Source organism: Tenrec ecaudatus, chromosome 9 (assembly GCF_050624435.1).
Source record: "Tenrec ecaudatus isolate mTenEca1 chromosome 9, mTenEca1.hap1, whole genome shotgun sequence".
NCBI lineage: Eukaryota > Metazoa > Chordata > Mammalia > Afrosoricida > Tenrecidae > Tenrec > Tenrec ecaudatus.
Genome location: NC_134538.1, coordinates 104,498,968 through 104,517,476, shown reverse-complemented (window position 1 = coordinate 104,517,476; position 18,509 = coordinate 104,498,968). Strand labels below are relative to the sequence as shown.

General features: G+C 38.9%; 1 protein-coding gene across 1 annotated transcript in view; it reads right to left on the bottom strand.

Annotated features, from left to right (window-relative positions):
• Window positions 1–1,823: 1,823 nt before the first annotated feature.
• Window positions 1,824–18,509, bottom strand: part of SGCE (sarcoglycan epsilon) — an 82,940-nt gene continuing 66,254 nt past the window's right edge. The window contains exons 8-11 of the mRNA XM_075558396.1: window positions 18,039–18,065; window positions 17,127–17,315; window positions 5,062–5,105; window positions 1,824–2,117 (exon numbers count right to left, since the gene is read on the bottom strand). Coding sequence (XP_075414511.1) covers window positions 2,101–2,117; window positions 5,062–5,105; window positions 17,127–17,315; window positions 18,039–18,065 — 277 coding nt within the window. The 3' untranslated portion in view covers window positions 1,824–2,100. The remainder of the gene's footprint in view (window positions 2,118–5,061; window positions 5,106–17,126; window positions 17,316–18,038; window positions 18,066–18,509) is intronic.

Sequence of the window (18,509 nt, the reverse complement as noted above, 5' to 3'; positions counted from 1 at the left end):
TTTTTTCCCCAAGTTACTCGAGGAGGGGCCGGGACTGAGCAGTTTCCTGCTGCAGAACATCAGATTTCTATGAGTGGAAACTGACTGAATGGCACGTACAACAAAGATCGAGGAGTAACTTTAATACAGATTTTGATGACTGATAAATGCTCAGTGAATGTCCAGTTGACAGATTAAGATTTCCCAGCAACTTCCATGATTTCAATAACTACTGATACCTAGACGACTCACCAATTCATATCAATAGATTACTCTGAGCTTCAGATATCTAATTACCTCATTGATTTCCCTTTTTTTTTCAAAAGCATCTCAAGTTCACCTTGGAGAAAACTGAACTCACGTGGTTTTTCTCAATCACGGGTCTCTTCCAGTATTGGAAGATGATCACAATGGTTTTAAGCAAGCAAAACCAATATATCAAAACTGGTCCCTTTTGCTCACCATCCTAGTCAATGTACCACTAGCTGCAATCAATTTTACCTCCTAAATAGCTCAGAACTCTGTCTAGTTCTTCCACTGCTGGTCTTGTCAAAGCTATTATTTCTCTAATTATGTTTACAAGAGCTATCCACATTGACTCTGCCCAGCTACCGCATCTGTTCTCCACAGTAAAGCTGAATAACTATAGAATACAGCATTTAGAATGGATTAATGAAGTTCCTGACCCCCGTTCTGCAGTTCCTGACTTAGCTATTATGTATCATTGTGTGCTGTTCCTGCACATCTGAACTACTAGAAATCCTCTGTCTTCATTTGGAAGCAGTGTGCTAACTGCTCATCTCTGGGTCACAGTCTAGTCCTCCGCAACCTTGACCTTCTCCTATTGATGCAGTACACTTGCAGTGATTATTCCTAGGGTGCAGTAATGACAAACCCCTAGCTGTCTTAGGAAGAAATAGCAACAAGCGGTAAATCTCAACAAAATAAATGGATCTACATCTTCTTCTGAGTCTCAGGGACACCAATATCATGGGCCTAAGTAATGATTTCCCCTATATTGAAAATGACAAAACACTAAGAGGATATTTTTTTGGATTTTGAAAGCCTGTTTAGAATGCATCAGTGTGTCCTCTGGACCCATACTGAGTCCTGGTGGTATAGTGGTTAGAGCGTCCAGCTGCTATCCAAAAGATCAGTGGTTTAAATCTACTGGGCGCTCTGTCGGAGGAAGAAATGGTCATCTATCTGTGAATGATTCACAGCCTTGGGAACCCTAAGTGGGCAGTTCTACTTAGCAGTGGGTTGGGTTTGTTGGTTGGTTTGACCAATGAATATGTAAAGTAGAAATCTACCCAAAACAGAATAAAAGGTTTTATAGATGGTATGGTCTACAAAAAAAGCTGTCCTGCCAGCTGGCCCAATGACCACCACCGAGTCAACAATGTTCAACAGTGTTTTCATGAAGCAAAACAAAATGACATGAGCAAACTGCTGAGGCTTAGAAGTAGAGTCACAGTGAGGTTTGACAGCTCATTCACTGAGAAACAGCCAAGACCAAATATCAGATTACAGAGTCAGGAGAGTATGCAACCCGGCCTGCCCGCATGAAGCGGCATCTTGTCCTACAACAAGGTTTGCCTCCAAACACTCCGGACAGTGGCATCTAACAGAACACACTCTTCAAGTTGTTCAAGTAAAAAGGTATGATTTAAAAGTGCTGCTTGCTTAGACCGCAGAAGTAAAGACATTTACGTGTTCATAGGAAAGGTTAGTCGAATCTTGAATGTGGACCGAACGCCTGAATCTGTTCCTAGGAACTAAATGATTATTAGGTCGCAGGTAATCAAATATCTTTCTCAACTGAATTTCACCACACATTATGCTTCATTAATAATATTTATTTTAAAGACCACTGTTTTATTGTAAGAAATATAAATTTGTTGGTGCTTTACAAAATGTCAAAAATGCTTGAAGTACAAAAAAATTCATTAATAAAAGGAAAGTTATGTTGTATTATCTGGTTACATACTTAATACTACTGACATGCACACCATAGTCCAGAAAATCCCATGCATTAGTGGAAGAAACCAAGAAGAAATAAAGACAGAATAGCTAATACTGTCTGATTACAAGTTCATTGCTTCGGTCAGCTTTCGTTCTTCAGGGATGCCATTTACCTGCAACGTGTAAGAAAGAATATGTAGGTGAGTTAGTCAGGGATCACCCAATTGTAGTTCCAGAGCAAAACAAGTTATGGCAAGGAGTAATATTCTACCTGCTTTGCATAATTTACAATAATTATTTTGTATTACTTCTCTGCATTTGGCTTAAAGGTTAAAAAAAAGAGACAAATTCTAAATGAGTCTTCTACTTCCTGGACCAAAGCCACAATGTTTTGTACATATCAAAAGGTACGGCCTGAAAAACCCTCCCACAATAAACAGAAAGAATGAGTCTGACTGCGGGATGTATGACTGTACCTTTTAATCATGGCTTTTTAGAAAACATCATGTGGGTTGGAGGGCAGAGAAAATGAGAAAACTCAAAGGGGCATCAAACCTAATGGCTTGGGCCTAGTCCAATAGGTAAGGCGATTGTCGGTTCATAACTGCCCTATTATCCCAGCTAGGGCTTAAGTCCAGGGTTACAACGGCAGCAGCTAGTGCATTTTTCAAACTTTTAATGAGAATTTAAAAGGAAACAACTAAGTAAACAAACAGAACCTTCAAAATCAACGCGCTCTGATGAATTCCATATGGTTAGATGCAAATAAGATTTTTTTATCTAACAGATAAATTCTGTGCCTAAACTAGCATTGCAAAAAGCTCAAACCAAACAAACAACAAAAAACAAAACCAACAGGCTAACCTAGAGCTTTGAAGTACTCAGAGAAAGCAGGGGCTGTTGCTTATCAGACGCGAATGCAGCCCCAAGGTGGATGAGCAGAACAGCTGGTGGGTGTACCCATGAAAAGCCACGAAGGGCACTGAATGCGCACACTGACGGAAGAACGGACTCACTCAGAAACTGAGACGCCAACTACATTTGCCACGTGAACGGGCAGAGTGGGAAGGGGGTGTGTGTGTGTGTGTGCACGCGCGCGTGTGTCTCGCACTTTTCTCCGGGTGGCAGGCCTCTGGTTGGTTTTACATTTTTACATCTGAGGCAGAAACACAATCATCTGTCCTAATGATGCAAAAAGGGCTACGCTGGGTTTTCTCCCGTCAGCACTGAAGATGCTTAGGGAATGCACTCAAAAAAACAAAACCACCACCACCAACAAGCAAGCAAACAAAGAGACAGACCGAGAAAAACAGCAATAAGGGAAGGCACTTCAGTTCATAATGTACTCCAAATTTCAGGAAAATGCACGAAAACAAGAAGGTAATAGACTATAATATTAACTAAAAAGGAGAGCACACCTTCTTGACTCAAGCAAAATGCCTGCTATACAACACCTGTTTTAGAAAAACAATTCAGAAAATTAGATACAGCTTAAACCTCTAGGTAAGTTCTTTGACTCTTTGTCATTTTTGTTCAGGCACAAATTGCCCTTGTTTTTAGAAATGCTCCTGATTACTAAAATGTAACACACTAACAGGGCTAATCTATACAATGATAAACCAAATAGCAGCCACCCAAGTTTCCTTATTTCCAGAATGATAAAGAGCTAGATATTTTTAAAACTTAAAAATAAATATTTACTGTTTTTCTAGAAATCATCTCTTTTCTACTCACTCCATACCTGAAATAATAATTAAGAATTAGAAGAACTAAATCTTAGGAGGGACGGAAAGCCCTGAGGTTAATGAGGGAGAGGTTCTAGCATTTCCTTTGTAGAAATACGCTTTATTTCCCTTCTCCTTAAAAACGCTGTGCTACTGGGATTCCTTTCTTTTTCTTGCCCTGTTGGTAACACATGTTTACCATAAAGTGTATTCCTTCATCAATCTCTTGGATGCTTATACAGTAGCACCCCCTCATCAATCTATTGAACAGTCTGTTGAAAGGTGTTAGCATTTAATTAAAACCAGTCATCAAAACTATGGGGAAAAAGTCTGATAAATGTTACCTCACAATTAAAATTTGATGAACAACGTCATTATACTTGCCTCAAATCTTTGAAAAGTTGTCAAACGAAAGTCTCCTTATATTCCCGAAAGCAGTAACAAAGAAGATAATTTTTAATGAAAACCTTGAAGAAGTGTGTGTATCTATATGTACACACACACGTATATATATACGTATATATACACACACATACATACCTATATATACATATATATATACGTATATATATATACACATACATACATATATATGCCTGAAGTCTGTAAGAGACTTACTCACTAGCTACCCCACAATGGCTCCATTCATCGTCATAATTCCTCACCCACCTTGCACTTTTCAAAACTCCCCTAGCTGTTCCAAAGTGTTACAAACACATGACTGGTTGCCTGGCAATTAGAACCAGGAATCAACCACTAATTAAAAGACAATCATGAATAAGTTATCTACTTGGTACCAAGATGAATGAAATAATTGCCTGTGGAAAATGTTAGGGACTCTTGAAAGAAAGAAACTTGAAGCAAGCAAGCTGTAGAGAAAGAGACTAGACAGAACTGCCCGCCATCTTGTTGTCCCTGGTCATATTCTAACAGCTTTTTAAAGGGGCTTTAAGACCAGGCCAACCATTTCTCACTTATCCCCCTGAAGCCTCACTGATTAGTCACAATGGTTTCCCTTTGTAAGAGTCAGTTTCAAGCTGTTCTCTTACTAAGACAAATCCTGGAAGCATCCAAGTTAAGACTCTTTCAGAGCAATGGGAAGAATGGGAGATGCGTTGAAGGAGAGGGGTTTTTATTCAGTCTTCCTTAATTAGACAGGACCTCCATGGATGTTTTTGCTCTAAGATCATTTACCCTGGGTTTATCACTCTGCTGCCATTCCACACAATAATCCTCCAAACTAGTCTGCTGAGGTGCCAACTCTGATTCAGTAATGACACAACTGCTTTGCCTGAGTCGCTGAAGCTAAAGCTTTACAAAGTACATATTACTCTAATTATCTTTTTCTATTAACTAAATCTATAAACATTAGTTTATTACTTTTAGTACTCACCTGCAGTCTGCTGTTGTGGAATCTGTGTCTGATGTGGCAAGTTCCTAGAAATGATTAAAAAAATGTGAATGAAACAACCTTTCTCTCTCATATACCCATGTAAGCAGAGACATATGTGACAGAAAAACTTACACGCGCAGCAACAACACTGCCATCGAGCTGATTCCAACTCGGAGTGACCCTACGCAGGGCTTCCACAGCGGTTAAGCCAAATGTGAGCAGGCAGCCTCCCCTCTCTCCTGAGGAGTGCCGGGGAGGGAGACCTCCACGGCTGGCTTTTCTGGACAGTACTACCAGGCCTCTGCCTACGGGAAGGTCCCAGGAAGTCATCTAATCCTGCATAACCCTGGCTCCTACTCCAAGAGTTTATGAATAAGAAAAACAAGCTCTAAGGAAGAAAAACGGTATCTTGTAGCATTCTGTGAATTGCTGAGTGGGTTAAGCGTTGGGTTGCTAACTATAAGGTCAGCAGTTTGAACTCACCAGCTGCCCTGTGGAAAAAGATGAAGCGTCTGCTCCTGTCAAGATTTACTGCCTCGGAAACCCAATCGGCCTGTTAATTCTACTCTGTCCTACTGGGTCACTGAGACTCAGAATTGACTCAATGGCCATGAGTGTGTTTAATTTTATACTCTAACTCATAACAACCCTAGGACAGATTTCCCCCCTCATTTTACAGATGAATAAATAGACTTAGAGGGTTGAGGCTACAGAGCTAGGAACCAATGGATAAATATCTGAACATACCAACTCTAGGACGTAAGCTCTTCACCTGTAACCATTCAGAGTCAGAACGAGAACACACATGCATACTATCCACTCCCCAAACCACTGTCCATTTGCTGTTCCAACCTGTCCTCCTCCAGTCCTAGCCCGGAGCCCTGGACTGAAACTGCCACTATATCCAGCTTCTTACTACTCAGTCAAACCTTGCAAGTTTTTCTTGACCCTTCACGACCCTTAACCACCATACCGATTCCCTTGGGAATGCCCGCCAGCTGCTTTCTAGCGCCTTTGAACCTGTCTCCCTTTCCCCGATCTTTCTTGCTGCGACCCTGGTTGAGACCTTCGCCATCTTTCGCCTGGATCACTATTTTCTCACTCCCGTTTTTCGTGTCCTTAGGATCAATCCGCTTTGTTATCAGCATGAATTTTCTAAGGCACCGATCTGGTTTTGTTATTTCAGTGCAGTTGCCGCCCCTTTAGGGGTCCAACGACCCTTTCGTAGGGTCGCCCTATTCTTCACAGGAGCAAAATGACAGGTAGGAAGCAGAAACACAAATAGGTTTATGCTTAGGGGGGAGTGACAGCACAACATGAGGAACTGTATGAAAGGGTCGTGGCGTTAGGAAGGTTGAGAACCACTGCTTTAGTAGATAAATAAGTTTCAATTTTTTCTTAATTAAAACAGTAACTGCATGTAACTGCGAGGATGGCTTTGAAATTTCGTTTCAGGATTTTTTTTTTAACTGCCCTATGAAGCCTCAGGACACAGGATGTATAGGAAGGGCCCTTCCCTGCTTGAGACGCCACAATCCACAGCCACTATCATCTCTGCGCCCAGATGGCTCCCATCCATCCTTTCAAATGCAATTTAAAATGTGTTACGGTGGACATGTATTGCTTTTATAATTAAAAAACAAACCAAGCTTAAGGTGAATGTTATCAAGATGAATTAAAAACAACAACACATCTCAAGTACTATACCTTGTCTGTCTCCTTTCCCTCCTAAACACCCCTCCCCATATGCTTTCACACACACGTTACTTGTCAGGATTTCGCGCCATAAAACATTTAATCATCTTAAAGTACTGAATAACATTAAGAGCCATCCTATTTCATTTAGTAGCCCTAGCAATTACTGTTTTTTAAAAATCATTTTATTAGGGGCTCATACAACTCTTATCACAATCCATACATATACATACATCAATTGTATAAAGCACATCTGTACATTCCTTGCCCTAATCATTTCTTTTTCTTTTTTACATTTTATTGGGGGCTCATACAACTCTTATCACAATCCATACATATACATACATCAATTGTATAAAACACATCCGTACATTCTTTGCCCTAATCATTTTCAAAGCATCTGCTCTCCACCCAAGCAAGCCCTTTGCATCAGGTCCTCTTTTTTCCCCCCTCCCTCCCCGCTCCCCCCTCCCCCGTGAGCCCTTGATAATTCATAGATTGTTATTTTGTCATATCTTGCCCTATCCAGAGTCTCCCTTCCCCCCTTTCTCTGTTGTCCATCTCCCAGGGAGGAGGTCACATGTGGATCCTTGTAATCAGTTCCCCCTTTCCAACCCACTCACCCTCCACTCTTCCAGCATCGCCCCTCACACCCTTGGTCCTGAAGGTATCATCCACCCTGGATTCCCTGTGCCTCCAGCCCCCATATGCACCAGTGTACAACCTATGCCCTATCCAGTCCTGCAAGGTAGAATTCGGATCATGGTAGTTGGGGGGAGAAAGCATCCAGGATCCGGGGGAAAGCTGTGTTTTTCATCGGTACTACCTCGCACCTTGACTGACCCATCTCCTCTCCTAAACCCCTCTATGAGGGGATCTCCAGTGGCCGACACTTGGGCCTTGGGTCTCCACTCTGTACTTCCCCCTTCATTCAATATGGTATATATATATATATATATATATATATATATATATATATATATATATATATATATATATATACACATACACACACACACACACATATCTAACTGGGCTGAGCCAGACAATTTTAAGTTTCTGTTTTTCTTCAGCAGTGGAACTCTTTTTAATTGAAATCCTAATACACAAAAGGGCTAGATGTGAGGTTGCCTGGGTTGACACAAGGGAGTTAGAAATCCCACCTACTTTGTTTTCTCTGACTTCAATGCAGGCCCCTGGTGCATTTCAGAGAAAGTTTCAAGAAAAGAAGTTTAGTAACCACTGATTTGAATAGTTATGACCAAATATTATGTTCTAAATATAATTAATATAGAAAACAGTCTATAAGCTAGTTAAATGCTATAACCCTTAAATCAAGCCATGGGCATGTTGATGATTTTAAGTGATTTTTAAAAACAATTCTGTTCCATTTAAAATATATTCTTCTAGATAATAATAGAAAAAATTCTAACTCAATCTCACAAATCTGCTTACTAATTATATCCCAATAAATACACATCCTGTTTGGCTATATCTTATTGGCCCTATTTATGGTTTGTATGGGTTAATTGGGAGAATTATTTTTTGTGTAATTTGTTTTTCGTTTCTGTATTTCACACAGTGTATGTATGTTGGTTTTGATATGAAGAAAGTTAAAAAGATTAATTTGAAGACCACAAAGAGGCCATACGTTCTAGATTCAAAGATCAGAAAGTAAGCTTTTTATTAAATAAATCGAAATGGGCATTGAGAGGAAAGGGTTGCCATTAGAAACGACCACACACATAAGTTTGTGCGCAAATTCAGGTGATGCTACATTCTCGAGCTCTAGCAAAACTAGTTTAGTCAATGACACCAACACTTAGAAGAACCTATACAATCTTAACAAAAAGAAATAAAAGCAATAAAGATGACAAAGAGAGCCAGAATGTTGGTATCTGATACAAGTGGTGGTAAGCGGTAAGCAATAAAACAGGTTTTCCAAAAGCCCTATAAAAGGACACCAGATTTTAACCTAAATAAGTCAATATGGAGAAAGGGACCCATCCCACTTAGCATTCAGTGGAGCAGCTTGAAAACCACTAACCACAGCTATGACAAAGTATGGAGAACCTTGAGAAGAATGGGAATTCCAGAACACTTTATTGTGCTCATGCGGAATTTGTACATGGATCAAGAGGCAGTTGCGTGAACAAGGGAATACTACATGGTTTGAAATTGGGAAAGGTGTACTTCAGGGTTGTGCCCTGTCCCCATACGTGTTTAATCTGCATGCTGATTAAATCAGCAGGGAAGCTGGCTTATATGAAGAAGAATGTGGCATCAGGAATGGAGGAAGACTGGTTAACAAGCTGCGCCTCCAGACGACACAGCCTTGCCTGCTGAAAGCAAGGACTCGAAGCCCTTGCTGATGAAGAACAGGATTAAAACCTTCAGTATGGATTGCAACTCGATATAAAAGAGACCCAATTTCTCACGACTGGACCAATAGGGAGTCCAAGGAGAAATGGAGAAAAGGTTGACTTTGTCAAGGATTTTGTCTTGCTTGGATCCACAATCAATGCTCAAGGAAGCAGCAGTCAATGGATCAGAGACACATTAGGTAAGCCTGCTGCACAAGACCTCTTTAGAGTATGGAAAAGCAAGGCTGTTACTCTGAGGACGAATGTGTTCCTGCCCCAAGCCATGGTGTCTTAAGTTGACTCACACGGAGGTGAAAGTTGGACACGGAATAAAGAAGACTGAAGAATCTATGCACTCGAATTGTGGTGCCAGAAACGTCGACTGCAAGCACAATGGACTGCTCAAAGGACAAACCGATCCGTCTCGGAAACTGTATGGCCAGAGTGCCCCTTTGAGGCAAGGGTGGAGAGACTTCATCTCACATACTTTGGAATGTTTTGAGGAAAGCTCAATCTCTGAAGAAGGACATCATGCTTGGTAAATTAGAAGGGCAGTGAAAGAGAGGACGGCCCTCACCGAGCGGCACTGACACGGTGGCAGCAACAATGGGCTCAAGCACAGCAATGACTGGGAGGCTGGTGCAGGACCGGGCGGTGTGGCCCTCTGCTGTGCATAAAATTGCAATGGGTCGGAACCGACTCAGTGGCACCAGACAACAATAACAGTGCCAACTACTACCCTGACATTTCCTCTCTAGCTTTCGGCATTTCCTCTTCTGCTCCATGGCAAATCTTTCTAAGCAGCTATGGATTTGGCTGAGTTTCAATAGAGAGGGCTGATTGGGAAAGTACCACATGCAAGTTTAGCAGGCAGCTATGTGTGAGAAAACTGGTTTAGGGATTGTGACTATCTATAGTGTGGGTCCCAGTTGGTTAAATTTGAATGCTGCACCTGTACTCTTGATGACTTCAAGGGAAACTGAGATGGGATATATTAAAATACTTAGGTTTGCAAAAATGTGTTCGTCCAACAACAAAGTATGTTGAGATTCCGCAAAGTCCCTAAAGCGGAGCACACGCAGTCGTGTTTTGGGGGCTGCCCAAACATGTGGCTACAGGTAGCTACGTGTCAGTGTTGGAGTGTTACCACACCCACGATGGCCGTATTCGAAGTGGTGTTTTTATTTAAGAACTGAAGGAAGGCAGCACACAAGAGCACTGCTTCAGGCACACTGGGAAAATGCCTACGACTAACTGCTAGTGTCCCTGCAGCAGAGAATGCTGGTAAGAGAGTGGGGCCATTCCAATCCTTCGTGAGAGCAGGAAACAAAAGGTAATTAGATAGGCAATTGGGGGTTGCCTTCAAACAGAGGCTCTGTAATCCTTCCCAGAAAGGCCCTTTATAAAGTCATAAAACTGTTTAGAATAATTAAGTTATTAATGGGTGAACTGAAAGGTTATTCTGTATAAAGTACATTATGTAGAAATAAGATTTGAGAAAACTGTAATTCTCTAAATTATTAGTGTTAATTATTTTCTAATTTTGCAACCGTTAATTACAAGTGTTTAAATAGAAAACTGTGGAAATTAGCCATTGAACAGGTCCATTCTTCAAGAAGCAAAGGTAATAGCTTTCAAATTAATTAATATGTAACTTGGGAGGAGTCTACCACTATTTAAGGAGCTCTGGTAGAGCAATAGCTAAGAGCTCAGCTATTAACCAGTTAACCAAATGGTTGGCAGTTCAAACCCACTGCAGGAGAACAGGTTTGGCACTCTGTTCCTGTAAAGACTGCGGCCTTGGAAACCTGAGGTGCAGCTCTGCTCTGGCCGTCGGGTAACCATTAGTCAGAATGGACTTGCTGGCACACCTGTCACCATTACTGAGGATCTGCATAGTTCTTAAGGCAATTTGATCACCTTGGATACCCTGCAGACTCATCCTATGACCAAGGTTGAAAACAATCAATTAATTATATTACTACCTGTGTGAAGACTCAAGAGCAAAGACAGGTTAAGAGAGTTGCATAAAACCATAGAATTTATGCCAGGTTTGAAAGTAAATTACATTAATTTAATACGTGGGATGTGAGATTTTCCTTTTGAATCAGTATTAAGTTATAAGAAAAAAACATTCTTTTTGGAATTTTCCAATTATTTCAGTAAAATTGGTTATCGCTTAATCCTTGAATTGTCAACATTTTTCCCCTTAAATAATGCAGATTTGAACACTAAACACCTTTACTGAGCAAACAGTAGATAGAGAAAAAGAGAGATCACAAAGAAATCAAAAACAAAAAAACACCAATACATTGTTTATTTGAAAAAAACCACCTTTTAACTAAATTCAATTCTGAATACACACAGTCTATAAAGGAAAAAGAGGGCATTCAATTATTTCTTTTGCTCGTGCCCCCAGTAGCATAAACAGCCAAATCAGGCGCGCTATAGCTTCAACACTGAAGCAGTGCAAACCTGTGCATCCAAAACCCTTAAAGAGACACTGCAGGGATCACGTTTGGTGCCTTCATGTTGAATTATAAAAAAAGTTCATGATTCTATAATATCTTTGGCAGCTTGATGCTTCTTGTACACAGGAAACTGTTATGCTAGCTCTATGATACCTTCTCTTCAATTGAAATAAACTTTTATTAAAATCTAGATTTTACTTCTGGAATTTTAACATAACGTTGTCATTATTGTCAGAGGGAATACAAATAGAGGGAATGCTTTAAATAAAAATTAAAATGATTAATTACTAATATCTATAATTAGAAGACATACTTAATTCCACTTTTATACTTGTTAATTTTTGAAAAATATTAAGCAAACCCTTCCTCCTGTTATCCTGGATTAGGTGCTATGTTTGGTATAATAGGGACCTTTTGGGAGTATAGTTGATTAGGATGTAGATATATATATATATATATATATATATATATATATATATATATATATATATATATGGTGGGGGAATTTCCCCCTTTTATTTATTATATAAGGGTTGCATCTAAAGATGCATCTCAGGAAAAACCAGTTAGCTATTAATGTTGATATAGGAAAATATAATTGAGAAGACACATCTGTTATGTTGCAAATTTAAGAACAGATGATTTCCCCTTGAAAACATGATGAGTGAAGCAATTCGCTGAAAATGACTTCATATATGTGAAATGAGCAAACCTATAGAAGCCAGCGGTTCCTGATGGGAGCCAACAGTGGGGGGCAGGGCAAAGGGAAGCGTCTCTGGGAGCCCTGAGAGTGTTTGTGATGACGAGGAGAGAGGCGCAGGGGCACGCCATTAAAATACCGTCACTGGGATTCAGTCGTAAGCGGGGAACCTGTGTTAGCTGATGCTGGGGTCTCTGGCTGTAGTACACGCTTTCACCACAATTAAACAAAGGGGAGAATAAATTATTTTCTATAAAACCAATATTTTGAGATCCTTAATACGTTTTTCCACGCATTAAGTACACAAAAGTCTCTGGGTGGATTTTAGCTTTTCAAAGGTTCACATTTCTATGTCTACTTGTAACAGGAAAAACAGAAGCCTCTGGCTTTCCCAAATTCAAAATGTTAATGATTTAATCAGGAATTTGAAACATTTTTTGACACAGACTGCATCATTATATAACACAGACTTCCACGAAGCCAGACATAGAGCACAGAAATCTATATGGTAAAAATGCCACAGGGGAGTCTCATGTTCAACCTGATAGGAGATGCACTAGACTAATTGCTCTCAATATTCTTTCCAGTTTTTAAATTTCTGTGACTTGGAACATAGTTGTTGTTTTTTTTAATTTAGAGAAGTACAAAGGTTTATCTCTGAAGCGTATCAGTCAAATTTATGATATTCTTGATGCTGATCCTTTGGTCATAAACATAACTCCCAGATAGAAAAATGGGAAAATCCAATTACTTTGAGAATTACTTTATCATATGATTTTCAGAAATCACTTACAATAAATGACAGAACTAACTGCAGAGGAAATAATTCTTTCTATAATTAATTAATGGCTATTAAGAATTTATTCTCTGAGCTACAAAGGTAAATGATTAAGTACAAATGCTGTCCCTCCACTAGGAACTGAGAAGCATTCTACAAAATACTTGACCACCCACAAGGTCAAGGAAAGCAGGATAAGTTTAAGAAACTGTCCAGACCAGAGGGGACTAAGGAAATATTAGACACAGGATGTATCCTATAGTGAATCCTGAATCAGAGAAAGAACATTCATGGAAAAACCAGTGGGATCAGAAAGAACAAACAAGTCTGGGGTTAGGTTAAAAGAAATACACGAATATTGGTTTCTTAGTTGGAACCAAGGGGCAGGCTAACACAAGATGTGAATCATGCGAGAACCAGGGGGAAGGGCTTTCAGGAACTCTGTGTTGTCGTTGCGACTTTTCTATACCTCATCCACACATTAAAAAGAGTTACTTCAAAAGTTAACTAAGAAAACGATCAAGTTAAACTAATCTTACGTTTCTATTCCACATCGTCGCGTTAACAAGCTGTTTATATCGCCTCTGCAATCCTACAAGCAGGAGCGCCATTCTGATCGGTGACAGCTTTTCTTTCTGCGCAGTGGCTGATGGCTGCTTCTACTTGCAATCTCTGCTCTCACCGCCCTTTCTCCTAATTCTTAAATTATCTTGCCTGTTACCTGGATATGAAATATTCCTGAGGTCAGGAATGGAATTATCCATCCCTGACTAGATATCAGGCTTAGTAAATAATTTATTCTCAGTTCTGACATGATTTAGTTTACCTTTCACAGGCTCTCAAATTTATCATCTGTAAGTGATTAAAAAGTTTTTAACTGTCTAATTGGCAGCACTAATTGGTGTCCTCTCAAGCATTTTACTCAAAAGAAAATGTTATTGCATATTTGATAAATAACTCCGACACCCCTGTTTTTCACAACCATTATTGCTATTTGCCTCCAAGTTCATCCCACCCCATAGCGGCCCACAGGGTAGAAGAGAACTGTCCTCCACAGGCTGCGCAGGCTTTCCTAGGCAGATAGACAAAATCTTCCATCCAGGGACCCTGTGTTTATCTTAAATTAACCATTGAACCAGGAGGGCTTCTTACACAACAGGTAAGAGTTCTTGACACTTCAGCGGTTAATTGACTGCTTCAAAGACCTGACCAGCTTCTATGCAACTTTGGTAAAACTTTAAACCTGAGCCTTGCTTTGACTGTACACCAACCCTTTAGCTATATTCTTATGCTGGAACCCTTACGATGCCAAGTCTGAAGAATAAACATGAAGCCCAGTGGTTAGCCAATCTGCTTCGGAATGATAAATTCAGTACACTTGGCAGGCATATGTACAGATGAAATGCATGCCGTTTTAGAAAGAGTTGGTTAATAAGTACAAAGAATCATTATTCAAGCCTATAACTGGTCTGCCAGCAATCTAGTGCTTCATTATCTGTAATATTTCCTTTTTCCTGTTGAAAATCCAGTTCGACCCTAATGACCAAAATATTTATGTGTTTACTCGATACGGATGAGAAACTGTGAAAAACAGGCTGTTTTGAAGGGCAGGAGTAAAAGTTGAATTTTTATACAGGACAGCCATGACAAACCTGATACAATACAGTCCCTATTACCTGGCATGGTTAGAAAATGAGGTTAATCACATATTGTGGCTTATAGGGGGTTACCATAGAGACCATGCACATATTATCCTATTCAAGAATCTTTTATGAAAGATAATATACACTCCACACTGAAACTATATCGAATGTAATTTAATTTTACTCTGATGAGTCAGACACACTTGATGATCTTGCAGGGCCTCAGAACAATCACTGTGAACATCGTCAATTATCTATGTACCCTATTTATATAGAAGTGCTAGTTAATGGGGTTTTTGAAATAGAAATCTGAATAATAGTAAGGTTTTCTGGGCTTAAAAATACCTCCATTTGATAAAATAGCCTATTGTGTTTGTAAATAACGAGATCTGATCAACGTAATGACAGTCTTGATGGGCTATCACAGGAGCAGGGAAGTGCTAGACTGTAACCTAGAGAGGAAATTTTATTGTACTAGTTTATAAGTCGTAACAATGCAGAATCCTAACCACAGAGAATGAAAGTCATTTTTAAGGAGCTAACTTTATGCTTAATATATACAGTTCAAAACATCCAACCTCCTACTTATGTAAACTTTAATACAGTTTTACTGATTTACAAACATATTCAAGTGTTCCTTTACTTACTCTATAAACCCTTGCTTATTCTAAACTTTGATAGCACTGTTCCTTCAACAGTAGAAGCATTTCCCAAATCTCTTTTTTGAAGAGTTACCTTATCTGTTTGTCTTCATTGGATGTACAAAACATATCAATATGCTAAACACTCTGTGAACTCCTATAGCTTAGACAACAAATAAGTCCCGTTTCTCAAGTTCATTTGCTCACTATTATTATGATCTGAAGAACCTCTCTCGACATTTCAAAGAAAACTAGCTTTGTAGGGAAAACAATATAAGAAATACCAGGCTTAAGTCATAAACACAAATTAGAACCACAACAAAATAAGTAAATTTTTGCCACTTTTTTCCATATATGTATCTAATCTGTGAAAGTGGGTTTTACAATGACTTTTACCAGATGGGGCACTGACCATCAAGAAATCCACCCTTTACATTCCATGAAACTACATTTTGAGAGACTTTAATATTAATATCCTGGGTGCAACATTGATGATTCCCAAATGCAAAGTTTAATTGTATTAATTATGCCCACCCTCAACAGGATCTCAGTTAATTACAAACACACACACATACACACACACAGAAACACAGATCTTGGTCGACCAAAAACTTTATAAAGGTTGTTACAAGACTACAGAAAAGGGCTCAGAACCCTTTCAAAATGCCAAAAATTCTGGACAAACATATGCAGTATGTCTGTAATAATCAAATGAATAATTGTTTAATCTTCAAATGACACCACCCCACCCCAAAAAAGGCTCAATGGGAAAATGTTTGTGCCCAGCATGGACCTCAGATACATACTTTATCTTAATCAGTAAGAGTTTACATGACTATCAAAGCCTAGGGTTAGACAGATGTGGGTAAAGGAAAGAGTGAGTTAGGAAAAGGAGAGCAGGACGTGGAGAGGGGAGACAGAGATGTGTTCGCCATGTCCATCTACGTCCAGAAGCAGAGCGAAAGGCCTCTAGTGCAAGTGGGGCGACTCCTACTTCCTGGGACAATGGAATCATTCCATGTTAACAAATAGTTAAAAAAGGGGAGAAAAAGACGTGTTCTTAAAAGTAATGGTCAGTTTGACCTAACCATCTTCTGGTATCAAAACCTAGCTTAGACACCTATCACACAAGTCCTCACACAGTTCTGCATATTCCACTTCTCATGAGCCCTGTGCCTGACCCTTAGAAAAGATCCCTTCCGATATTGCCGGCGGTTTCATAACACTGCAGTAAAGGTTGAACTAATAAAAAGTGTTAATCACCCAAATTGGCACAACTTGTTTTGATGTACAAGCAGATCACAAAAAAAAAAAACAAAAAAAACAACAACCCCTAAAACCATTAGCCATAGGTAGAAAATTTAGATTAAATAGATCTGGGAAAAACTGGTTAATAAAACTCAAGAATTCTAATAGAATCTTCTAAATAATCATGCTTTAAGACATGCTTCTTTTCACAATGAACTCATCTTTGGGAAAACTCTGTTCTTTGATTATCAATGTGAATTTGTTAAATGATAAGGTGAAATTTGTGAATGAGTGAGCAGAATGTTCAACTTTTCAAATTTCGCAGTATCTAAGGGAGCAGGTTCATACATTTCCTGAAAAGAACCGTGCAGCATTTGTTCTGGCACAATGGCATTGGACCTACAGCACAAACGCTGTCTTGATGTCTTCTTTTCTAGTTAGACACACACGAAAGAACAGAAAGCTACCAAGAAAAGCCTCAAATCATGCATAACAATAAAAATCATGGTTCCAAGTGGATACTTACTGCTGGGTTTGCATTAATGGCATGTTAGTGCTGTCATAAGTGTCTGCGTGCAGAGGAGGGATGATTTCCCCAGTCACAGGGTGAAAGACAGGAAGTGTCGACAGTGGCCATGCTATCTCTCTGTTCTTGGACATGTCACGAAGCTCTTTGGTAGACTTCTGAATAGCACTGTGATGGACCAACTGGATACTAGGCCAAAAAGAAATAAAATACAAATGTAAAATCATTTATCATCCTGAAAGGATATCAATTTGAAAAAGTTATGGAAATTATTTTTCTTGTAAAATGAGAAGACGTGACTGTGCCTTGTACATTTTACATGCTATCACAGAGAGAGATACATTCCACATAGTTTTAACATAGAAAAACTGAAAATTATAAACTAAATTTTCAACCAATCTATTTTTCATTAAGAGGCTAGGAAGCATTGTGTTAGTAATACAACCTTAAGTAATAAACTAGTATTCTATTTAATTTCTATGATTAAGATAAATCTACTGTAGCTTTTGTATGTTTGCTTCTGGTGGGATACTTATAAATACTCACAGAAGTTTCATTTTATGGTAGGCTATTACTGTAGATTCAGGAAAACTTGTATGAAAGATCTTTTCCTCTATTTTCTAGTTTATAGAAATGCAGATTAGGAAATCACATGTCAATGGCATTTTAATATTCTGATTCTGAAGTGTTTAGGGTTTCATTTTTAATCTATGCAATCTTATTTTCAAATTCTTTTTTTTTAGTTTCTATCATCTAAATATATCTATTTAGAAAGCAGCATTCAAATTTATGAAATAAACTATGACACATGACAGATGGAAAAATAAAAAGCATGACATACATGGACGGAGCATGATATGCAACTGAGAAATGAAAAAAAAATCAGGAAAATAACAGGAAGAAGACACTTACTCTGGTGTTTGCATGTTTCTCTTTTCCCTAGAAACAAAACAAAATTTATGAATTAAATAATAGCATTGATATTTGGAACATGAAGACAATATGCTGATGGAGTCTTGCCAGACGTGGAAATGCTGACATTGTTACTACTCAATGCAAACAGGCAGCATTTGCCACCAGTTTTATGACATTCTTGGATGAACACACACAGAGAGATGGAATACTGATGAGAAGCACACAGAAAAATGAAAGAAAACAATGGAGGTTAAGAATCAAGCGCTTGATTGAAATAAATTCTATGACATAATGAAATCAGGTTACATGTAAAAATGGGAGAATTTATTACTTGCTGCTTTATTGATTTTTTTCCCTCTTTGGTTGGATTGCACTTGCTGACTTCTGGATAATCTTGGGGGATTATTTTAATTAATAATGATATCCTGCCAAGGACTAACTATTCATGAAGCAAATGTTCATTACTTC